This window comes from Ahaetulla prasina, chromosome 2, assembly GCF_028640845.1.
Source record: "Ahaetulla prasina isolate Xishuangbanna chromosome 2, ASM2864084v1, whole genome shotgun sequence".
Lineage (NCBI taxonomy): Eukaryota > Metazoa > Chordata > Lepidosauria > Squamata > Colubridae > Ahaetulla > Ahaetulla prasina.
This window is the reverse complement of record NC_080540.1, coordinates 301,096,706-301,121,424: the sequence shown is the minus strand read 5'-3', so window position 1 is coordinate 301,121,424 and position 24,719 is coordinate 301,096,706. Positions and strand designations below refer to the sequence as shown.

The following is a 24,719-nucleotide window of genomic DNA, read 5'->3' as shown; positions in this document are numbered from 1 at the left end:
TAGTAGTAGACAAAATCAGTTCAAAAACAAACAGACTTTATTAGAACAGCTTGAGAATTAACTCATTCTCAGTGTCGTCTAAACTAAATCAAAGCAAATTCTTCATAACACAAGACTTCTTCAGTCTTATCACCGACCGGTCTAATTAGGCAAACTGCCAAAGGCTTTTCTTGGCAAAAGTTTAAAAGCAGAAGATGCCGACAAGAAATAAATGCAGCAAGACAAGGAGCAAGGCTATCAACGTTGTTTTCCGACAGACCCCAAGAGCCTTTGCTGGTCTTTTAAACCTTATGGAAGGGGCCAATCATCTCTTGGCCCTACTTCCGAGTCATCCTCTTTGCTTTAGCTCAGGGATAGTCAATCTTTTTATACCTACCGCCCACTTTGGTATCTCTGTTAGTAGTAAAATTTTCTAACCGCCCACCAGTTCCATAGTAATGCACTGTGTATCGTCTGCGCATACCTCTCGCACATCGTAGATTGCATGGGGGGGGCGCCGGCTACCAGCTCTGCTTGTCTGTTACAGCTGGGTGGTGTGGGGGGAGATATGCGAGCTATTCTGGGACGAGGCTCTTTTGTTTGCGGTCGCACTATAGCGCCATTTAGTTTCACTTACATAACATGAACTAAATTTATGCGCGGGGCGATACAAATAGTATATTTTCAGAAATTTAAATTGTCACAGGGAATTTTATGGAAACCTAATTAAAATGTTTTTAAATAATGCTATGAATTTTTTTAAAAAAAATCAATTAAATTAAAAAAAAGGAAAGTGCTTCAGTATCGGCCAAACCCCTACTGCCCACCATGAAAGCTGAGGAATAATTCTGGCTTCAGGTCTATGTTTTGGTCCAATATCTCCTCCAACCATATTTTAATCTGGTGCCAAAATTCCCTGGCTTTCTTACATAACCACCACATGTGATAAAAAGATCCTGACACTAAAGATCCTGCCAAGCCTCCAATTTTATTTTATTTTTTAAAATTATTTTTATTCAACATTTACATCTTTAAAATCTTTGTTACATTTTTACAGCTTTCCGATACCGGCATCTTTAGTAATATCCATTTTATCTTTCGACCAACTACATACATATACATTTTGTTTGTTACTTACTTATTCATAAAATCACTACGTTATAGATGTACCTACTACACATTAAATATTGCATTTCACTATAATACCTTCTCTTATACATTATACATTAATTTTAGATTTCTTTTCCAGCCAATTATACCATCTGTTCCATGTTTCATAGTCAATCATTTCCTCTCTCTTTTAAGTTCCATTGTTAATTTATCTGATCCTGTACACTCTAACACTTTTTTTATAATCCTCGTGTTTGATGGAGCATGTTGTTGTTTCCAATTTTGGGCAAATGAAATTCTGGTGGCCATAATTATGTGGAATATGAGATATTGAATTTCTTTACTCATTTTTTTCTTTGATAATCCCCAAAAGAAATAGTTCAGGTTTCATATCAATTTTTTCCCCCTGTCAGTTCCTCTAACCATTTTTTTTAATTTTTAGCCAATAGTCTCTTGTTTTGGGACATGTCCACCATATATGATAGTATGTCCTTTGTTGATGGTTACATTTCCAACAATGCGGTGGTTTTTTTTGGGGAAACATCTTGGCCAATCTCGCCGGAGGTAGATGCCACCTATAAAACAAGCCTCTAAATTTAAATCACGCGACTCTGTTGATGCTTTAGTGGTTGTTAGCCTCAAAAATGCCCCCAAGTCATGTTTTTCCAATGCCTTGTAACTTCAAACGGTCGCTAAACAGACTGTTGTAAGTCGAGGGCCACCTGCCTAGGAAGAGGACAACAAAGTTGCTTACTGTCGAGGGCCACCTGCCTAGGAAGAGGACAACAAAGTTGCTTACTGTAGTTAGTTATGAGTAACTTTTTTTTTTTATTGAAAAAGTTTTACAAAAAGAATTAAATTTTTCCCCTTCCCTCCCCTCCTTCCCCCCTCCCTCCAAAACCCCCTTCCCCCCCCCCGACTTCCCGGAGCAAACACAAGTTTCAATAAACAAACAGTCATACATTAAATTTTTAAAATCTTAACACAATTATAATCCTTCTCTCTCACATAACCTGACTTCTTCCATTAAAATCAAAAACAACGTCCTTCATAGTTATGAGTAACTCTTGTGTTGCTTGCGCTTGGCAGCTTGGCGGTTTGAGCAGATTTGGCAGGGGGAACCGGAAGGGCGATTCCTATCACAAAAGGCAGATCCAGAATGTTTTGAATTCCACCCTGTGGAAGACCCCTCTGTATTGCATTTTTTCCCCTCCTGCAGATCGAGGAGCTGTTGAAAGAGGTGACCCTCAAGGAGAAGAGGAAGCAGAGGATCGACGCCTTCCTTCACGAAATCAGCGCCATGCTCAACGACGTCCCGGATGTTCCCGCGAGAGATGTATGCTTCGGATCCGTGCGGTTGATAGCATCTTGAGATACGTCTCTGGAGGTTTCTTTGTCATGGTTGTCCCAAAGGTGCTTTTTTTCAAGAGGCAACTGGACTTTCTTGGGTTTTTCTTTTGAAGACGTTTTGCTTCTCACCCAAGAAGCTTCTTCAGCTCTGACCGAATGGTGGGGAAGGGAAGGATTTCTACTCCTTGCAGACGGCTGGTCATTTGCATCCTTTTAGAAAGCTGTTGAGGCCACTTGGAGATTTATCTGTGTCCTCAGGGTCACCTGAGTGGTACAAATGGACGTGGAGCCTTCTTGGAACTGTTGAAAGGACAGTTTTGGTAGATTGGTGATAGATGATATCGTATCCTTCCCCTTCTGTTGAAAGAGGGCTGTTCAATTTGGACCTAGACGGCCGCTTTCAGGGGTGTCAAACTGGTGGTCCGCGGGGTCGAAGAGGCCATTTAGGTCCAAATTGAACAGCCCTCTTTCAACAGAGGGGGTTTTATGTCCTCCTCACCTCCGTCCGAACGATGGCTTTATTAGCCGGCTCTTATCAGCTCTGGCAGCAAAAGAATCAGCGTCTGCCAAGAGCCCTCGATAGCTGCCAAGACGCTGGTGAGTCACAACCTTCAACTCTAGTCAATCCGTGGATTTGCCTGTTACGAAGAGACACAGCAGCTCTTGCTGCCTTTATATCCTGTGGGGTGTGGCTCCATGACTCAGCACTTCCTAGGCCTGCCCCACCTCTGCTTCTGTTGTTCCCTCCTCTCCTGCCTACGAAACCTAGGGTCCAGCCAGGCCTGAGTGCCATCAGCTGGGTCTGAAGGTGTGGCCTGGGGGGGGGAAGAGTCAGGGGACGGAGGCCTCGTTATCTCTTTCACCTGGCCTGTTTCTGGCTCCTGGAGCTGAGGCAGGGAAGCCGGTGCTCCCGAGGTAAGTCCTGACGGCCCTTCCCCCTCACTGTCCAAGTCACTTTCTGGCAGCAGGCCCGGCTCCAAAGCACTTTCGGGCATGGGGCCAGGTTCGGGGGCGGGAGCCACAACAGGGGGAAGGATACGACATCATGTATCTGGAACTATCAAGGAACATAATGCTTCCATTCTCCACCATCTAGTTAGAGCTGAAGAAGCTCCTTGGATGAGAAGCGAAACGTCTCCAAAGAAAAACCAGAAAGTCCAGTTGCCTCTTGGAAAAAAAGCACCTTTGGGATTCTCATCCAAATGTCTGAGCTCTTCGGTCAGAGCTGAGGAAGCTTCTTGGATGAGAAGCGAAATGTTTTCAAGGGGAAAAAAAAACACAACCCAAGCAAGTCTAGTTGCTATTTTGGAAAAAGCACCTTTGGGACATCTTGAGACATGTTTCCAAGGAAGCCGCTGTACCTCATGGGTCTTCCTTTCTAGGAAATGGGTTTAATGTCACGGCCTTTGTCAGCTCTCGTTCCTTGGTAGTTTGCGTATTTCCAGATTTGGGATCCCTTGAGATCACTTCCCTGCACGGCCGAGGGTGTCAACCGTCCGGCTAACAGGCCCCATAAAAGCAGGCATCTTTTTAAAATCCCCCAAAGCAACTCTTTATGGAGTACATCATTCCAGGACAGAGGAAAGCAAAACCATCTCTGAACTTCTCCCAGGCGACCCTGCTGTGATGACCCAGGACAAGGCCCAGAGGTCACGCAGCCAGCCGAGCGTTCAGACTCCCCTTTAATGCTCCAAATGTCCCCCCCAAACATTCCCACGTTCTTGGCAAGCATGCTCTCCCCCCCTCTCCCTCCCTCTGTCTCTCTCCCTCCCTCTCTCTCCTTCTCTCTTTCCCTCCCTCCCTCTTTTCCTCTCCCTCCCTCTCTCCCTCTTTTCCTCTCCCTCTTCCTCTCATTCCCCCTCTCTCTCCCTCCCTTCCCTCCCTCTTTCTCTCTCTCTCTCCCTTCCTCCCTCTTTCTCTCTCCTTCTCTCTTTCCCTCCCTCCCTCCCTCTCTCTCTCCTTCTCTCTTTCCCTCCCTCTTTTCCTCCCCCACTTCCTCTCCTTCCCCCCTCTCTCTCTCCCTTCCCTCCCTCCCCCTCTCTCTCCTCCTCTCTCTCCCTCCCTCCCCTCCCTCTTTCTCTCTCCTTCTCTCTTTCCCTCCCTCCCCCTCTCTCTCCTCCTCTCTCTCTCCCTCCCTTCCCTCCCTCTTTCTCTCTCTCTCCCTTCCTCCCTTCTCTCTTTCCTCCCTCCTCTCTCTCTCCTTCTCTCTTTCCCTCCCTCTTTCCTCTCCCACTTCCTCTCATTCCCCTCTCTCTCTCCCTCCCTCCTCTCTCTCTCTCTCTCTCTCTTTCTCTCCTCCCTCTCTCTCTCTCCTCTCTCTCTCCTCCTCTTTCCTCTCTCCTCCTCTCTCTCCTTCTCTCCTCCCTCCCTCTTTCTCTCTCCTCCTCCCTCTCTCCTCCTTCCCTCCTCTCTCTCCTCTCTCCTCTCCCTCCTCCTCCCTCTCTCTATCTCCATCCCTCTCTCTCTCTCTCTTTCCCTCCCTTTCTCTCTCTCTTCCTCTCTCCCTCCCTCTCTCCCTCCTCTCTCCCTCCTCTCCCTCCTCCCTCTCTCTCCCCCTCTCTCTTCCTCCTCCTCCCTCTCTCCCTCCTCTCTCTCCCTCCTTCCTCCCTCTCCCTCCCTCTCTCCCCCTCTCTCTCTCTCCTCCTCTCTCCCTCCTTCCCCCTCTTTCTCTCCCTCCTCCTCTCTCTCTCTCCTTCTCTTTCCTCCCTCTTTCCTCTTCTCTCCCTCCTCCTCTCTCTCCCTCTCTCTCTCTCCCTCCTCTCCCTCCCTCCCTCCTCTCTCCTCCTTCCTCCTCTCTCTCTCTCTTTCCTCCTCTCTCTCCTCCTCTCTCTCCTCCCCCCTTTCTCTCTCCCTTCCTCCCTCTCTCTCTCTCCTTCTCTTTCCCTCCCTCTTTTCCTCTCCCTCTTCCTCTCATTCCCCCCTCTCTCTCCCTCCTCCTCCTCCCTCTCCTCCTCTCCCTCCTCTCTCTCCTTCTCTCTTTCCCTCCGTCCCTCTCTCTTTCCTCTCCCTCTTTCTCCCTCCCTCCCTCTTCTCTCCCTCTTTCTCTCCCCCTCCCTCTCTCTTCCTCCCTCCCTCTCTCTCTCTCGCACGCACACACAGCCAAACAGGAACAAGGCTCTGTGTCCATAAAGTCAGGAAGAAGCAAGCAGTCCTGCAGACTCCAAATGTCTGTCCCGGCACACCAAACTCTCCCAATTCAGTGTTTGTTCCTGACAGACGCCCCTCCCTACAGCGTCTCCTTAAATCTGAGATTGAAGAGGGGCAGGGTGCTCTCCTCCCCACCCCCCCAGTCTTTCGGTCAGAATAATGGAGCTTGGCTTGCTGTTATATGTTAAAGAGGGTTGTGCACCTTCAGGAACCTTTTATGCTAATTTAGACAGGTGAGATGCAGGGCACCCCACATTAAGGGCTTCCTGGTTCCGTTGGGGAAAGAGGCCCCCCGAATTTGGAAAGAAACTTCAATTTCGTTGCAATAATACATTGAATTTTGAACGTCTGAACAGGAATATAGCTTCTTTTCCCTTAGCATGGCCCCCTCCTCTTTTGGAATCGAAGGAAGGATTCCAAAACCAGCACAGGTAGTCCTCAACTTACAACAGTTCATTTTGTCATCCTCCTCCTCTTTTAATGACCCCCATCATCCCTTGCGTGGTGGAGTTTGGGCAACCGAATGTTACTGGCCGGATGCCCTTCCTGTCGCCAATGCGGAGTTTTGTTCAGCAGATATATTCTCCTTGTGCCCGGAGAGAAAAATATCTGCCTCTACCTAGGATCGAACTCACAGCCTCCTGATGGTGAAGCACTGCTCTGCAACGGTTCACTGAGTGATCAAAAGTTGTGGTAGCACTGAAACATGTGACTTGCGGCTGTTTCTTCACGCTTAATGACCGTTGCGCGCCCCCCCCCCAGTGATCAAAATTCAGACAGCCGGCAACCGTCTCATATTTATGACGGTCGCAGTTCACACCGGATCCTGTGATCCTCTTTGGCGACCTTCTGACCCAACAAAGCCAAATGGGGAAGCCATTGATTCGTTTAACAACCCGTGTTCCTCACTTAACAACTGCAGCCGCTTCACTTAACAGCTGGGGCAAGGAAGGGCGTAAAAATAGGATAAAATCCAACCACTGCCTTGCTTCGTAATAGAAATTTTGGGCTCATTTGTGGTCGTAAGTCGAGGACTACCTGTATTTTCCGATTTTCTGGGATTCTTCCATTTGGACCACCTGGGACAGGGGTCTGCAAACTTGGCTCTTTTAAGACTTGTGGACTTCAACTCCCAGAGTCCCTCAGCCAGCAAAGCTGGCTGAGGAACTCTGGAGTTGAAGTCCATAAGTCTTAAAACCAAGTTGCAGACCCCTGTCCTAGTGATGCTTGCTGGCTGAGGAACTCTGGGAGTTGAAGTCCAAGTCTTAAAACCAAGTTGCAGCCCCTGTCCTAGAGTGATGCTGGCTGAGGAACTCTGGGAGTTGAAGTCCACAAGTCTTAAAAGAGCCAAGTTTGCAGACCCCTGTCCTAGAGTGATGCTTGCTGGCTGAGGAACTCTGGGAGTTGAAGTCCGCAAGTCTTAAAAGAGCCAAGTTTGCAGCCCCCTGTCCTAGAGTGATGCTTGCTGGCTGAGGAACTCTGGGAGTTGAAGTCCGCAAGTCTTAAAAGAGCCAAGTTTGCAGCCCCCTGTCCTAGAGTGATGCTTGCTGGCTGAGGAACTCTGGGAGTTGAAGTCCGCAAGTCTTAAAAGAGCCAAGTTTGCAGCCCCCTGTCCTAGAGTGATGCTTGCTGGCTGAGGAACTCTGGGAGTTGAAGTCCACAAGTCTTAAAAGAGCCAAGTTTGCAGACCCCTGTCCTAGAGTGATGCTTGCTGGCTGAGGAACTCTGGGAGTTGAAGTCCGCAAGTCTTAAAAGAGCCAAGTTTGCAGCCCCCTGTCCTAGAGTGATGCTTGCTGGCTGAGGAACTCTGGGAGTTGAAGTCCGCAAGTCTTAAAAGAGCCAAGTTTGCAGACCCCTGTCCTAGAGTGGTGCTTGCTGGCTGATGAATTCTGGGAGTTGAAGTCCGCAAGTCTTAAAAGAGCCAAGTTTGCAGACCCCTGTCCTAGAGTGATGCTTGCTGGCTGAGGAACTCTGGGAGTTGAAGTCCGCAAGTCTTAAAAACCAAGTTGCAGCCCCTGTCCTAGAGTGATGCTTGCTGGCTGAGGAACTCTGGGAGTTGAAGTCCACAAGTCTTAAAGAGCCAAGTTTGCAGACCCTGTCCTAGAGTGATGCTTGCTGGCTGAGGAACTCTGGGAGTTGAAGTCCATAAGTCTTAAAAGAGCCAAGTTTGCAGCCCCCTGTCCTAGAGTGATGCTTGCTGGCTGAGGAACTCTGGGAGTTGAAGTCCGCAAGTCTTAAAAGAGCCAAGTTTGCAGACCCCTGTCCTAGAGTGATGCTTGCTGGCTGAGGAACTCTGGGAGTTGAAGTCCGCAAGTCTTAAAAGAGCCAAGTTTGCAGACCCCTGTCCTAGAGCGATGCTTGCTGGCTGATGAATTCTGGGAGTTGAAGTCCGCAAGTCTTAAAAGAGCCAAGTTTGCAGACCCCTGTCCTAGAGTGATGCTTGCTGGCTGAGGAACTCTGGGAGTTGAAGTCCGCAAGTCTTAAAAGAGCCAAGTTTGCAGACCCCTGTCCTAGAGTGATGCTTGCTGGCTGAGGAACTCTGGGAGTTGAAGTCCACAAGTCTTAAAAGAGCCAAGTTTGCAGACCCCTGTCCTAGAGTGATGCTTGCTGGCTGAGGAACTCTGGGAGTTGAAGTCCGCAAGTCTTAAAAGAGCCAAGTTTGCAGCCCCCTGTCCTAGAGTGATGCTTGCTGGCTGAGGAACTCTGGGAGTTGAAGTCTGCAAGTCTTAAAAGAGCCAAGTTTGCAGACCCCTGTCCTAGAGTGATGCTTGCTGGCTGAGGAACTCTGGGAGTTGAAGTCCGCAAGTCTTAAAAGAGCCAAGTTTGCAGACCCCTGACCTGGGATCTCCCTCACTGCACCTCAGCTGGATCTTGATTCAGGGATAAAAGGGTAGATCCCACTTTTTGTTTTCCAGATCACTGACCAGTCCTGGCTCCCCACGGGAGTGAAGGTCCCTATCCTGCAGAGTCCTTTCAAGGTGAAGGGCAAGTTCCATTTTCTGCCCCCAGCAGAGGTGAAGGTGGTGGGGAGTTACCTGCTGGGCACCTGCATCAAGCCGGAGGTGAATGTAGATGTGGCAGTGATCATGCCCAAGGTGGGTGGCCCTTTTATTATTTTATCTATTCATTCGTTTTGACTCCGTCTTTATTATTTGTTGTAAAGAACTCGAGGGGGCAAACATACCAATTCTCCTTGTTCCACCTATTTTCCCCCACAACAACAATCTTGCGGGGTGGGCTGGGCTGAGAGAGGGGCTGACTCAAAGTCACCCAGCCAGCTTTTGTGCCTCACCGTCTCCTGGTGATTGGCTTAAAAGTCCCCTAGGTGGCTTTCATGCCTAAAACAGGATTAGAACTCACCGTCTCCTGATGATTGGCCTAAAAGTCCCCTCGGTGGCTTTTATGCCTAAAATGGAACTAGAACTCACCGTCTCCTGGTGATTGGGCTAAAATCCCCTAGGTGGCTTTTAAGCCTAAAATGGAACTAGAACTCACCGTCTCCTGGTGATTGGCTCAAACTCTCCTAGGTGGCTTTTATGCCTAAAATGGAACTAGAACTCACCGTCTCCTGGTAATTGGCTCAAACTCTCCTAGGTGGCTTTTATGCCTAAAATGGAACTAGAACTCACCGTCTCCTGGTGATTGGGCTAAAATCCCCTAGGTGGCTTTTATGCCTAAAATGGAGCTAGAACTCACCGTCTCCTGATGATTGGCCTAAAAGTCCCCTCGGTGGTTTTTATGCCTAAAATGGAACTAGAACTCACCGTCTCCTGGTGATTGGCTCAAACTCTCCTAGGTGGCTTTTATGCCTAAAATGGAACTAGAACTCACCGTCTCCTGGTGATTGGGCCAAAATCCCCTAGGTGGCTTTTATGCCTAAAATGGAACTAGAACTCACCGTCTCCTGGTGATTGGGCCAAAATCCCCTAGGTGGCTTTTATGCCTAAAATGGAACTAGAACTCACCATCTCCTGGTGATTGGGCCAAAGTCCCCTAGGTGGCTTTCATGCCTAAAACAGGATTAGAACTCACCATCTCCTGTGATTGGCCCAAAGTCACCCAGCCGGTTTTCGTGCCTAAGATGGAACTAGAACTCACCATCTCCTGGTGATTGGCCCAGCATTCCCCAGCTGGCTTTCATGCCTAAAGCAGGACCAAAACTCGCTGTCCCCTGGTGATTGGCCTAAAATCACTCAACTGCCTTTGAGGCCAAAGTGGGTACTAGAAGTCACGGTCTCCTGGTTTCTAACTTGGTGCCTTCACCATTAGACCAAATGGACAGTAAGACGGATAACAACATTGGCAAGATGCTCAGCACATAAAGAGATATTCCATGCTCATCGATGTTCTGTTTCCTTGGCCAGGCTTCTGCAAAACTCCGTTTAACCAATGTCTCGCTTAGCAACATAAATTCGGGGCTCAGTTGAGGTCGTAAGTCGAGGACTACCCTGAAAATGGCTTTTGTCTTGTTAGGAAGTTTTCCAAGAGAAGGATAACCTCAACCAGCGCTACCACCGCAAGAGGGCCCTCTACCTGGCCCACCTGGCCCAACACCTGGCCGAGACGAACCGCTTCGGGAGCGTGGCCTTCGCCTACCTGAACGGCAACCATCTGAAGCCCGTTGTGCTCCTCCAGCCACAAGGTGAGCGTGGAGGGGGGGGGGAAGCGGAAGGTTTTGCACACTGGTTGCTAGAAGTGAGGAAGTCAAAGAACTGTGGAGTGGAGGAAGCAGGAAGCGTTCTTGGCTGACTTAGAGGAGAGGTTTGCTGTCATCTTCCAGGACTTGTTTTGACTTCCTTCCTTCCTTCCTTTCTCCCCTCCTCTTCGGACTCTCTCTTCCTTCTTGTCTCCTTCCTTCCTTCCTTCCTCCCTCCCTTCCTCCATTCCTTCCTTGTTTCCTCCCTCCCTCCCTCCATCCTTGACTCCTCCCTCCCTCCCTCTGTCTTTCCTCCTTTCCTTCCTCTGTCCTTCCTTCTTTCCTCCCTCCCTCTGTCATTCCTCCTTTCCGCCCTCCTCCCTCCTCCTTTCCTCCCACCTCCTTCCTTCCTCCTCCATCCTTCCTCCTTTCCTTCTTCCCTCCCTCCGTTCCTTCCTTGTTTCCTCCCTCCCTCCCTCCGTCCTTCCTCTTTCCTCCTTCCCTCTGTCTTTCCTCCTTTCCTCCCTCTGTCCTTCCTTCTTTCCTCCCTCCCTCTGTCATTCCTCCCTCCCTCCCTCCCTCCATCCTTCCTCCTTTCCTCCCTCCCTCCCTTCCTCCTTCCTTCTTTCCTCCTTCCCTCCCTCCATCCTTCCTTCTTTCCTCCTTCCCTCCCTCTGTTCCTTCCTTCTTTCCTCCCTCCCTCCCTCCGTCCTTGACTCCTCCCACCCTCCCTCTGTCTTTCCTCCTTTCCTCCCTCTGTCCTTCCTTCTTTCCTCCCTCCTTCTGTCATTCCTCCCTCCCTCCATCCTTCCTCCTTTCCTCCCTCCCTCCCTTCGTCCTTCCTTCTTTCCTCCTTCCCTCCCTCCATCCTTCCTCCTTTCCTTCTTCCCTCCCTCCGTTCCTTCCTTGTTTCCTCCCTCCCTCCCCCTGTCCTTGTCTCCCCCCACCCTCCCTATGTCTTTCCTCCTTTCCTCCCTCTGTCCCTCCTTCTTTCCTGCCTCCCTCTGTCATTCCTCCTTTCCTCCCTCCCTCCTCCTTCCTTCCTCTTTCCTCCTCCCTCTCCTTCCTCCTTCCTTCTTCCTCCCTCCTCCTTCCTTTGTCCTTCCTTCCTTCTTTCCTCCCTCCCTCCCTCCGTCCTTGACTCCTCCCTCCCTCCCTCTGTCTTTCCTCCTTTCCTCCCTCTGTCCTTCCTTCTTTCCTCCTTCCCTCCCTCCGTCCTTCCTTCTTTCCTCCTTCCCTCCCTCCGTCCTTCCTTCTTTCCTCCTTCCCTCCCTCCGTCCTTCCTTCTTTCCTCCTTCCCTCCCTCCGTCCTTCCTTCTTTCCTCCTCTGTTCCTTCCTTCTTCCTCCTCCTCCTCCCTCCTCCTCCTCCTCCCTCCTCCTCCCTCTGTCTTCCTCCTTCCTCCCTCTCTGTCCTTCCTTCCCTCTCTCCGTCCTTCCTTCTTTCCTCCCTCCCTCCTCTGTTCCTTCTTTCCTCCCTCTGTCCTTCCTTCTTTCCTCCCTCCCTCCCTCCGTCCTTCCTTCTTTCCTCCTTCCCTCCCTCCATCCTTCCTCCTTTCCTCCCTCCCTCCCTCTGTCCTTCCTTCTTTCCTCCTTCCCTCCCTCCATCCTTCCTCCTTCCTTCTTCCTCCCTCCGTCCTTCCTTCTTTCCTCCCTCCCTCCTGTCCTTGACTCCTCCCACCTCCTATGTCTTCCTCCCTCCTCTGTCCTTCCTTCTCCTCCTCCCTCCTGTCCTTCCTCCTTTCCTCCCTCCTCCTCCCTCTCCTTCCTCTTTCCTCCTTCCTCTCCTCCTTCCTTTGTCCCTCCTTCCTTCCTTCCTCCCTCCCTCCTCCGTTCCTTCCTTGTTTCCTCCTCCTCCTCCATCCTTGACTCCTCCTCCCTCCTCTGTCTTTCCTCCTTCCTTCCTCTGTCCTTCCTTCTTTCCTCCCTCCTCTGTCATTCCTCCTTTCCTCCCTCCTCCTCCGTCCTTGACTCCTCCACCCCTCCCTCTGTCTTTCCTCCTTCCTCCTCCATCCTTCCTCCTTCCTTCTTCCTCCCTCCGTTCCTTCCTTGTTTCCTCCCTCCTCCTCCCTCCTTCCTCTTTCCTCCTTCCCTCTCTCCGTCCTTGACTCCTTCCTTCCTTTAATTTCCTCCCTCCCTCCCTTCCTTTGTCCCTCCCTTCCTTGTTTCTTCCCTTCGTCCCTTCGTTCCTTGACTCCTTCCTCCTTCCCTCCCTCCTTCCCTTTATCCCTTCCTTCCTTGTTTCCTCCCTCCCTCCATCTCCTCTGTCTTTCCTCCTTCCCTCCCTCCGTCCTTCCTTCTTTCCTCCTTCCCTCCCTCTGTCCTTCCTTCTTTCCTCCTTCCCTCCCTCTGTCCTTCCTTCTTTCCTCCTTCCCTCCCTCCGTCCTTCCTTCTTTCCTCCTTCCCTCCCTCCGTCCTTCCTCCTTCCCTCCCTCTGTTCCTTCCTTGTTTCCTCCCTCCCTCCCTCCCTCCCTCCCTCCCTCGCTATGTCTTTCCTCCTTTCCTCCCTCTGTCCTTTCCTTCTTTCCTCCCTCCTTCTGTCATTCCTCCCTCCCTCCCTCCATCCTTCCTTCTTTCCTCCTTCCCTCCCTCCGTCCTTCCTTCTTTCCTCCTTCCCTCCCTCCGTCCTTCCTTCTTTCCTCCTTCCCTCCCTTCGTCCTCCCTTCTTTCCTCCTTCCCTCCCTCTGTTCCTTCCTTGTTTCCTCCCTCCCTCCCTCCGTCCTTGACTCCTCCCTCCCTCCCTCTGTCCTTCCTTCTTTCCTCCCTCCCTCTGTCATTCCTCCTTTCCTCCCACCCTCCCTCCGTCCTTCCTCTTTCCTCCTTCCCTCTCTCCGTCCTTGACTCCTTCCTTCCTTTAACTTCCTCCCTCCTCCTTCCTTGTTTCCTCCCTCCCTCCTCTGTTCCTTCCTTCCTCCCTCTCTCCGTCCTTGACTCCTTCCTCCTTCCCTCCCTCCTTCCCTTTATCCCTTCCTTCCTTGTTTCCTCCCTCCCTCCGTCCTTGACCCCTCCCTCCCTCCCTCCCTCTCTACGTTTGTGTGTAACAACGTTTTGAACAACGTCCACATTGCTAATTTCTCCCTTTTTATTCTCTTCTCCCTTCTTTTCTTCCCCATCTTCCTGGGTGTGTGTGTTTGTGTGTTGTTGCAGGGAAGGAAGCGAAGACGGTGACAATCCGCCTCCACGCCTGCCCAGCCCCGGGGGTCTTCCGGCCCCTCCGTTTGCACCCCAGCAAAAACAACATCCGGACTGCTTGGTTCACGGAGAAGGACTCGTCCGGGACAGGTAAACTTCAGAAGAAGTTTAGGGGGCGTTTCCCAAACGTGGCCACTTTTAAGACGAATGGACTTCAACTCCCAGAATTCTGCCTGAGGAATTCTGGGAATTGAAGTCCACACATCTTAAAAGTTGTCGTCGTTGAGAAATGGTGAGGTAAGGCAGGGGTCTCCAACCTTGGTCACTTTGAGACTTGTGGACTTCAACTCCCAGAGTTCCTCAGCCAGCAAAGCTTTAAGACTTCCGGACTTCAACTCCCAGAGTTCCTCAGCCAGCAAAGCTTTAAGACTTTCGGACTTCAACTCCCAGAGTTCCTCAGCCAGCAAAGCTTTAAGACTTTCGGACTTCAACTCCCAGAGTTCCTCAGCCAGCAAAGCTTTCAACTCCCAGAGTTCCTCAGCCAGCAAAGCTTTAAGACTTTCGGACTTCAACTCCCAGAGTTCCTCAGCCAGCAAAGCTTTAAGACTTTCGGACTTCAACTCCCAGAGTTCCTCAGCCAGCAAAGCTTTAAGACTTTCGGACTTCAACTCCCAGAGTTCCTCAGTCAGCAAAGCTTTAAGACTTTCGGACTTCAACTCCCAGAGTTCCTCAGCCAGCAAAGCTTTAAGACTTTCGGACTTCAACTCCCAGAGTTCCTCAGCCAGCAAAGCTTTAAGACTTTCGGACTTCAACTCCCAGAGTTCCTCAGCCAGCAAAGCTTTAAGACTTTCGGACTTCAACTCCCAGAGTTCCTCAGCCAGCAAAGCTTTAAGACTTTTGGACTTCAACTCCCTCCCAGAGTTCCTCAGCCAGCAAAGCTTTAAGACTTTCGGACTTCAACTCCCAGAGTTCCTCAGCCAGCAAAGCTTTAAGACTTTCGGACTTCAACTCCCAGAGTTCCTCAGTCAGCAAAGCTTTAAGACTTTCGGACTTCAACTCCCAGAGTTCCTCAGCCAGCAAAGCTTTAAGACTTTCGGACTTCAACTCCCAGAGTTCCTCAGCCAGCAAAGCTTTAAGACTTTTGGACTTCAACTCCCAGAGTTCCTCAGTCAGCAAAGCTTTAAGACTTTTGGACTTCAACTCCCAGAGTTCCTCAGCCAGCAAAGCTTTAAGACTTTCGGACTTCAACTCCCAGAGTTCCTCAGTCAGCAAAGCTTTGTTGGCTGAGGAATTCTGGGAATTGAAGTCCACAAGTCTTAAATTGGCCAAGGTTGGAGACCCCTGAGGTAAAGTTATTAAACTGGCTTTAAAGCCACGCTGGGGGTCTTCAGTTCTTTGGAATACCTGCATGAATCTGATGCAGGGAATCCTCGACTTACGACCACGATTGAGCCCAAAATTTCCGTGGCTAGGCAAGGGAGTTGTTAACTTGAGTTTTTCCACATTTTACGACCTTTCTTGCCACCGTTGTTAAGTTAGTGACACGGTTATTCAGGGAATCCGGCTTCCTGATTGACTTTGGCGGTTTAGAAGGTCGCAAAAGGGGATCGCGGGGCACCGCAACCGTCATAAATACGAGTCAGTTGCCAAGTGTCCAACAGTTTGATCGCGTGACTCACGGGGATGCTGCAACGGTCGTAAGTGTGAAAAACAATCATAAATCACGGTGCCGTTCTAATCTCGAACAGTCACTAAACGAATTGTTGTAAGTTAAGGACTGTGTATCTCATCTTTACAGTTAATCCTCGACTTACAACAGTTCATTTAGTGACCGTTCAAAGTTACAACATCACTGAAAAAAATATCTTACGAGTGTTTTTTCACACTTACGACCATTGTAGCATCCCCACGGTCGTTTGGATGCTTGACAACTGACTCACGTTTACGACAGTCGCAGTGTCCCGGGGGTCACGCGATCCCCTTTTGCGACTTTCTGACAGAGCAAAGTCAATGAGGGAAGCCAGGTTCGCTTAACGACCATGTTATTAATTTAACAAGTGCAGGGATTCGCTTGACAAACGCGGCAAGAAGAGTCGTAAAATGAGGTAAAACTCACTGAGCAAATGTCAACGATATAAGCCATTATGTTCTGACTCCAGCCCTCGAACCTGTCCCCATGCCCATAAGTGACTCCGAAAGTGAGGGGGAAGGGCCGGTAAGGCTTACCTTGGGAGCACCGATTCCTTCGGCCCGGCTCCAGGGGCCAGAACCAGACCAGTTGGAGGATGTAATGAGGCCGTCATCCCCTGATTCCTCCCTTCCCCAGGCTACGCCTTCAGGCCCCGCTGATAATAATAATAATCAAGCTTGGCTTGACCCGCGCTTTAGAAGATTAGAGAGGCGGCGTCATCGAAAGGAATATAGAAGGAGCTTTGGGACTGCTCTCAGTTCCACGGGAAGCAAAATTTAGCTGATCCGTTTGAAAAAGAGCTGAAAGTCTTGCTACGTGAGTTATTTGTTTGAACTTGGCAGGCAGCTGCGATTTCTCTTGTCAGGACTGATAAGAGTCGTGAATCCACTGGATGAAGGCCAGCTCGTGGGTCTGAAGTGGGGAAGGAGATAGAACACATTAGGCTCAATTGTGGTCGTAAGTTGAGGACTACTGTATTTATGATGGCCGCAGTGCCCTGGGTTCAGGTGGTGTCCTTTTGTGACCTGACAAGCAAAAGTCAATGAGGAAGCCAGATTTCACTTAACACCGAAACTCCGGGCTTCTAAAGATTCAGAGTATTATACTTTTGCAAGTTATCTAAAATTGCAGTCAGTCTCCATGTCTAGAATGTGAAGATGACAGCGCAGTCCAGGGGTGAAATCCAGCAGGTTCTAACAGGTTCTGAAGAACCGGTGATGGAAATTTTGACCAGTTCAGAGAACTGGAAAATACCACCTCTGGCTGGCCCCAGAGTGGGGTGGGAATGGAGATTTTGCGGGATCCTTCTGCCGCGCCCACCAAGCCCCACCACGCCCACCAAGCCACGCCCACAGAACCGGTGAGTAAAAAAAATTGGATTTCACCACTGATGCAGTCCTCAAAATGTCTTATTTGAGGGCCCCCTATGTTCTGTCTCCTTCCCCACTTCAAACCCACGAGCTGGCCTTCAACCAATGGATTCATGGCTCCTATCAGTCCTGGCAGAGAAATCGCAGCTGCCTGCCAAAGTTCAAACAAATGACTCACGGAGCAAGACTTTCAGCTCTTTTTGAAACGGTTCAGCTAAACTTTTGCTTCCCGTGGAGTGAGAGCAGTCCCAAAGCTCCTTATATATTCAGCTTCCTTTTGATGACGCCGCCTCTCTAATCTTCTGAAGCGCGGGTCAAGCCAAGCTTGATTATTATTATTATCAGCTGGGTCTGAAGGCGTAGCCTGGGGAAGGGAGGAATCAGGGGATGATGGCCTCATTACGTCCTCCGACTGGCCTGGTTCTGGCTCCTGGAGCCGGGCCAAAGGAATCGGTACTCCTGAGGTAAGCCTTACCAGTCCTTCCCGCTCGCTCTCGGAGTCACTTTTGGGCATGGGGCCAGGTTCGGGGGCTGGAGTCACAACACCCTAAGATAGAATAGAGCAGAAGAACAGAGTTGAAAGGCGGGAAGCCCTATATACCATTGCAGACAAGCGGTTCTCCAATCTCTTCTTCAAAACTTCCAGTGACCGAGCACCCACAACATCTGGTGGCAAGCTGTTCCACTGGTTAATTGTTTTCACCGTCAGGAAATTTTTTCCATCGGATCCAGCTTGCTCTTACTCAATTGATGAGTGGTTGGTTTGCCTGCTCTTGCTTGTTGCTCCAGCTAGACAGGAAGTTGGTCCAAAGTATCTTTTGTCAGCATCCAGGTGACATGATCCTAAACTAAAGCTAAAACATATGAAGAACAGTTGCAGGAACTGGGTATGTCTAGTTTAGTGAAAAGAAGGATTAGGGGAGACATGATAGCAGTCTTCCAATATCTCAGGGGCTGCCCCAAAGAAGAGGGAGTCAAACTATTCTCCAAAGCACCTGAAGGCAGGACAAGAAGCAATGGGTGGAAACTAGTCAAGAAGAGAAGCAACTTAGAAATAAGGAGAAATTTCCTGACAGTGAGAACAATTAATAAGTGGAACAACTTGCCTGCAGAAGTTGTGAATGCTCCAACACTGGAGGTTTTTAAGAAGGGATTGGACAGACATTTGTCTGAAATGGGATAGGGTTTCCTGCCTGACCAGGGGGTTGGACTAGAAGACCTCCAAGGTCCCTTCCAACTCTGTTGTTATGTTATGTTATGTCAGCGGTTCTCAACCTGTGGGTCGGGACCCTGTTGGGGGTCGAATGACGATTTGCCAGGGGTCGCCTAAGACCATCGGAAATATGGGAAGTATACTTGCGAGTCGAAGAATCGCGCTCCAATGGTTGAATTCACAAGCCAGCTGCAGGCTCTTCAAATCGCTAGCCGAATTCGGCTTCAGGCGCGATGAATTAAAAAAGAGAGAAATCTTTGCTCTGATGTCTCCCTCTCAAGCCAGCTGCAATCACTCCCAGTCGCTAGCCTAATCTGGCTTCAGGCGCCATAAACTTAATAAGGGAGGAGTCTCCGCTTTAATGCCTCCGTCCTCAAGGCAATCGCTAGCAGTTCAGATCGCTAGCCAATGTCTGACTTCAGGCGATAAATTCAAAGCGAAAATAATTTTACGGTTGGGGTCACCACATCGTGGGGAATTGTATTAAAGTGCAGCCACAATGGGGAATTGTATTAAAGGTCACCACATCGTGGGGAATTGTATTAAAGTGCATACATGGGGAATTGTATTAAAGGGGTCACAGCACTATAAAGGTTGAGAACCACTGTGTTATGTTATGTTATGTTTATGTTATACATCCCATCCCTCTTTGCTTCCTTCTAGGAGTCTCTGAGCCCCCCACCCCCCATTACAACAACTCCATTTTGTGGGACCTGGTGTTAGAGACCAACCTGCTCTACCTCTCCGAGGCAGCCAGCGCCTTCCGGGGCTTCCAAGACGGCGTGGCCCTCCTCAAAGTTTGGCTCCGCCAGCGAGAGCTTTATCAGGTGAGAACCGGTTGACTGGTTGGAATTGGTCAAAGCGCAGAAGCTCTTTTGTGGTCTCGGTCATGGATGACACTTTGGCAGCTACGTGTCTCTTCGTGTCAACTTGCCATTAGACTGGGAGGGTGGGAGCAGTGGTGAAGTCCATTTTTTTTTTACTACTGGTTCTGTGGGCGTGGCTTGGTGGACGTGGCAGCGGGAGGATACTGCAAAACCTCCATTTTCTCCCCACTCCTTGGGGAAGGATACTGCAAAATCCCCATTCCCTCCCCACTCCAGGGGGAAGGATACTGCAAAATCCCCATTCCCTCCCCACTCCAGGGAAGGATACTGCAAAATCCCCATTCCCTCCGCACTCTCAAGAGAAGGCTACTGCAAAATCCCCATTCCCTCCCCACTCCAGGGAAGGATACTGCAAAATCCCAATTCCCTCCCACTCAGGGAAGGATGCAAAATCCCATTCCTCCCACTCCAGGGAAGGATACTGCAAAATCCCCATTCCCTCTCCACTCCAGCGGAAGGATACTGCAAAATCCCCATTCCCTCCCCACTCCAGGGAAGGCTACTGCAAAATCCCCATTCCCTCCCCACTCTCAAGAGAAGGCTACTGCAAAATCCCCATTCCCTCCCCACTCCAGGGGAAGGCTACTTCAAAATCCCCATTCCAGGGGGAAGGATACTGCAAAATCCTCATTCCCTCCCCACTCCAGGGAAGGATACTGCAAAATCCCCATTCCCTCCCCACTCTAGGGAAGGATACTGCAAAATCCCCATTCCCTCCCCACTCCAGGGGGAAGGTTACTTCAAAATCCCCATTCCCTCCCCATTCCAGGGGGAAGGATACTGCAAAATCCTCATTCCCTCCCCACTCCTGGGGGAAGGATATTGCAAAATCCTCATTCCCTCCCCACTCTGGGGCCAGCCAGAGGTGGTATTTGCCGGTTCTCCGAACTGCTTAAAATTCCCGTTACCGGTTCTCCAGAACCTGTCAGAACCTGCTGGATTTCACCCCTGGGTGGGAGGTGTTGCTTTTGAATGAGGTGTCAAACTCAAGGTCCACAGGCCAGATCCTGTGGAGGGAAGGGGTGTGTGTATGTGTGTTTGTGTGTTTGTGTTAACTTCTCACTTCCGTCCCCATTTCCCAGGGGCTAGGATGTTTCAACGGCTTCGTGGCCTCCATGCTGGTGGGCTACCTCCTGGCCACGCACAAGATCAGCAAAATGATGAGCGCGTACCAGGTGCTGCGGAACGCCCTCCACTTCTTGGGTACGTCGCACAAAACCTTGAGGTTCAGCCGGGCAAGGGGGCTGGGTTCAGATCAGGCCGCCTTCCTGATGCTACGTGGCGCCTTCTGGGGGCTTTGGGTCTGATTGGCGGCCATCGGGCCGAACTTCAGATGGGATCTGTGTGCGAGGGAGGGAGGGATGGGATTTTGTTTTGATTGTTTTCCCATCTGAGGAATTCCCTCTGGGAAGGAAAAGGGAGCAGGGCATTTGTCTGAAAGGCTTCAAGTTCTAGATGTAAGATGGCGGCAGCAAGGAGGTAATATAATATAATAATACAGTTCAGAGGACTTGGGGTCCCTTTCCCTCCCCTCCCCTCCCCTCCCCGCCTTTTTTGCTTTCCTCCCTCTTCTGATTTCTTTTCCTTCCTTCCTTCCTTCCTTCCTTCCTTCCTTCCTTCCTTCCTTCCTTCCTTCCTTCCTTCCTTCCTTCCTCCCTCCCTCCCTCCCATCTCTGATCCCTTCCCTTCCTGCTTTTTTTCCTTCCCTCTGTCCTCTTGTGATGTCTTTTCCTTCCTTCCTTCTTTCCCTCCCTCCCTCCCGCTCTGATTTCCTTCCTCCTTCCCTTCCCGCCTTTTTTCCTTCCCTTCTCTGATTTCTTATCTTCCTTCCTTTCTTCCCTTCCCTTCCCTCTCTCCCTCCTTCCCTTCTCTGATCCCTTCCTGCCTTTTTTCCTTCCCTCCATCCTCTTGTAATGTCTTTTCCTTCCTTCCTTCCTTCCTTCCTTCCTTCCTTCCTTCCTTCCTTCCTTCCTTCCTTCCTTCCTTCCTGCCTTCCTTCCTTCCTCCCTCCTCCATCTCTGATCCCTTCCTTCCTGCTTTTTCCTTCCTCCGTCCTCTTGTGATGTCTTTCCTTCCTTCCTTCCTTCTTCTTTCCTCCCTCCTCCCACTCTGATTTCCTTCCTCCTTCCTTCCTGCCTTTTTCCTTCCTTCTCTGATTTCTTATCTTCCTTCCTTCCTTCCTTTCTTCCCTTCCCTTCCCTCTCTCCCTCCTTCCCTTCTCTGATCCCTTCCTGCCTTTTTTCCTTCCCTCCATCCTCTTGTAATGTCTTTTCCTTCCTTCCTTCCTTCCTTCCTTCCTTCCTTCCTGCCTGCCTGCCTGCCTGCCTGCCTGCCTTCCTTCCTTCCTTCCTTCCTTCCTTCCTTCCTTCCTTCCTTCCTTCCTTCCTTCCTTCCTGCCTTCCTTCCTTCCTCCCTCCCTCCCTCCCTCCTCTTTCCCTTCCCCTTTCAGCTGGGTTCACTTAACAACCCTGTGACTAAAGTAACAACGGAAGTGATTCACTTAGCAACTGCGGCAAGAAAAGTCGTAAAATGGGACAGAGTTCACTGAACGCACGCCTCGCTTAGCAACAGACATTTGTCATAAGTCAAGTACTACCTGTAACTGCCTACTCTTTTTAGTCCGTCCTTTAACTTTTGGATTCAGCCTCAGTTGTGGGCGTAAGTGGAGAACTACCTGTATAAGGATATAAGAGGGGGGTCTCTGTCCAAAGTGATTCATTCTTTTTTTCCCCCCTCTTCCTTCCCAGCTACTACAGACCTGACAACATCTGGAATCAGCCTCTCAAAACACAGAGAACCCAATCTGGTAAGAGAGGCGTTTGAACTATTTACTGATCGATAAAGACGGAGAGGGAAGATCACATTTTGAGCTTATTATGTAAACATGTAAAATGTTGATTATGTAAAAAAAGATGCTGAGACTCTAGAAAGACTGCAGAGAAGAGCAACCAGGATGATTAAGGGACTGGAGGCTAAAACATATGATGAACGGTTGCAGGAACTGGGTATGTCTAGTTTAATGAAGAGAAGGACCAGGGGAGACAGGAGAGCATCTTCCAATATTTGAGGGGCTGCCAACAGAGAGGAGGAAGGGGGTCAAGCTATTTTCCAAAGCACCTGAAGGCCAGACAAGGAATAATGGATGGAAACTGATCAAGGAGAGATTCAACCTAGAAATAAGGAGACAGTGAGAGCAATCAACCAATGGAACAGAAGTTGCGTTCAGAAGTTGTGGGAGCTTCATCCCTGGAAGCTTTCAAGAAGAGATTGTATAACCATTTGTCTGAAATGGTATAGGGTATCCTACCTCAGCAGGGGGTTGGGTTAGAAGATCTCCAAGGTCTCGTCTCTTCTCGTCTCTTCTCATCTCTTCTCGTCTCGTCTCTTCTCTTCTCTTCTCTTCTCTTCTCTTCTCCTCTCCTCTCCTCTCCTCTCCTCTCCTCTCCTCTCCTCTCCTCTCCTCTCCTCTCCTCTCCTCTCCTCTCCTCTCTTCTCTCCTCTCCTCTCCTCTCCTCTTCTTCCTTTCCTTCCCTTCCCTTCCCTACCATTCTTCTCTTCTTTTCTCTTCTCTTCTCCTCTTCTTCCTAATATCTTCCTTCTTTCCCTTCCCTTCCCTACCATTCTTCTCTTCTCTTCTCTTCTCTTCTCTTCTCTTCTCTTCTCTTCTCTTCTTCCTTATATCTTCCTCCCTTCCCTTCCCTTCTCTTCCCTGCTTCTCTTCTCTTCTCTTCTCTTCATCTCACTATTGAATAGGGAGCAATTTGATATGGGAGACCTAACGGTATTGTAGTTAAAATACGTTACGGGAATGGAAAAAAAATCAAGTTTTTCTGTCATCTTGGAAGCATCTTGAATGACTTTGGCTAGGAAGACTCTGTTAGGCCTGGCTGCTGTTGGCTAAAATTGGAAATACGATTGCACGCTTGCTCTCGAATTCAGAGATTGAATCTTGATCTGATTTAAAAAAAAACAACAACTGCACCAGTGAAATTCAAAATGAAGATATTACTTGGAGGGCAGCCTTTTGTCGCTCCGCCTCTGTTTTAGTGTGAGCGCGAGATGTAGCTTCTCTTGGTCGCTAGCTTGGTTCCCTGGAAGCTGCTACTCACGTTTTAATCGACGCCGTCTTTGCAATCTTGATTTTCTTCTTAGCCTTCCCTGACGGACTTCCAGCAGGCATTCCAAGTGGTGTTTGTAGATTCTTCTGGACTGGTGAACCTGTGTGCGGATATGACTGCCAACACGTACAAGCAGGTAAAGAGGAGAGGAGTGAAGTTGCTCCTGGAGTAGGTTACCAGGAGGAGGTAGCAGCTGCTATCTAGAACAGGGGTCTCCAACCTTGGTCCCTTTAAGACTTGTGGACCTCAAGGGCCGCGGTGTGGCTCAGGCTGTAAGAAGCCTGTTATTAAAACACAGCTGCCTGCAATTACTGCAGGTTCTAGTCCCACCAGGCCCAAGGTTGACTCAGCCTTCCATCCTTTATAAGGTACGTAAAATGAGGACCCAGATTGTTGGGGGGGGGCAATAAGTTGACTTTGTAAAATATACAAATAGAATGAGAATATTGCCTTACTTACACTGTAAGCCGCCCTGAGTCTTCGGAGAAGGGCGGGGTATAAATGTAAATTAAAAAAAAAAAACAACTGCACCAGTGAAATTCAAAATGAAGATATTACTTGGAGGGCAGCCTTTTGTCGCTCCGCCTCTGTTTTAGTGTGAGCGCGAGATGTAGCTTCTCTTGGTCGCTAGCTTGGTTCCCTGGAAGCTGCTACTCACGTTTTAATCGACGCCGTCTTTGCAATCTTGATTTTCTTCTTAGCCTTCCCTGACGGACTTCCAGCAGGCATTCCAAGTGGTGTTTGTAGATTCTTCTGGACTGGTGAACCTGTGTGCGGATATGACTGCCAACACGTACAAGCAGGTAAAGAGGAGAGGAGTGAAGTTGCTCCTGGAGTAGGTTACCAGGAGGAGGTAGCAACTGCTATCTAGAACAGGGGTCTCCAACCTGGGTCCCTTTAAGACTTGTGGACCTCAAGGGCCACGGTGTGGCTCAGGCTGTAAGAAGCCTGTTATTAAAACACAGCTGCCTGCAATTACTGCAAGTTCTAGTCCCACCAGGCCCAAGGTTGACTCAGCCTTCCATCCTTTATAAGGTAGGTAAAATGAGGACCCAGATTGTTGGGGGGTGGCAATAAGTTGACTTTGTAAAATATACAAATAGAATGAGACTATTGCCTTACACACTGTAAGCCGCCCTGAGTCTTCGGAGAAGGGCGGGATATAAATGTAAACAAAAAAAAAAAAACAACTCTCAGAGTTCAACTCTGGGAGTCGAGGTCCACAAGTCTTAAAGGGACCAAGGTTGGAGACCCCTGATCTAAAAAGGAGAGTTTGAAAGATTCCGCAATCTATCCAGATTCCGAGGCTAGATCCCAGTACAAGCTGAACTAGATAGTCCACAGGTAGTCCTCGACTTAACGACCATAGCTGAGTCCAGAATTTCTGTTGCTGAGCGCGACAGTTTCCCCTCCCCCCCCATTTTACGACCTTTCTTGCCACCGTTGTTAAGTGAATCGCTGCAATTGTTGAGTTAGTAACACGGCTGTTTAATGAATCTGGCTTCTCCCCGGACTTGGCTTGTCAGAAGGTCTCAAAAGGGGATCACGTGACCCCGGGACACTGCGACCGTCATAAATATGAGTCAGTTGCCAAGCATCTGGATTTTGATCACGTGACCGTAAGGAGGCTGCAACGGTCCTAAGTGGGAAAAATGGATATAAGTCCCCTTTTTCAGTGCTGTTGTAACACGAATGGTCACTAAATGAACTGTTGTAAGTCAAGGAATACTTGTACAATTTCATAAGGGACTATTATTATACTATTGTTTTGTTGTGCACTTTTTATTGTTTTATTTGGCTGTGAACCGCCCTGAGTCCTTTGGGAGAAGGGCGGTATAAAAATCTAATAAATGAAAATGAAATGAAATGAAATGATGGCAGCCTAGCTAATCTGGTCTAAAATGATGGCTGCAATGACCTTTAGATGCCTTCAGAGAAAAAAAAAATCCCTTCTCTGTTTTCTTTTCCTTCCTTCCTTCCTTCCTCCCTCCCTCCCTCCCTTCCTCCCTCCCTTCCTTCCTTTCTTCCCTCCGTCCCTCCCTCCCTCTCTTCTCCCAACCATCCTAATATTCCTACCTTCCTTCCTCTG

General features: G+C 49.5%; 1 protein-coding gene across 1 annotated transcript in view; it reads left to right on the top strand.

Moving 5' to 3' along the window:
• The window catches only part of NOL6 (nucleolar protein 6), a 110,832-nt gene that overhangs the window by 7,529 nt on the left and 78,584 nt on the right, over positions 1-24,719 (top strand). Inside the window, exons 3-10 of the mRNA XM_058171952.1 lie at positions 2,309-2,425; positions 8,502-8,681; positions 10,060-10,228; positions 13,368-13,502; positions 18,289-18,452; positions 19,595-19,715; positions 21,260-21,318; positions 22,665-22,766. Of these exons, the coding sequence (XP_058027935.1) occupies positions 2,309-2,425; positions 8,502-8,681; positions 10,060-10,228; positions 13,368-13,502; positions 18,289-18,452; positions 19,595-19,715; positions 21,260-21,318; positions 22,665-22,766 (1,047 nt within the window). The remainder of the gene's footprint in view (positions 1-2,308; positions 2,426-8,501; positions 8,682-10,059; positions 10,229-13,367; positions 13,503-18,288; positions 18,453-19,594; positions 19,716-21,259; positions 21,319-22,664; positions 22,767-24,719) is intronic.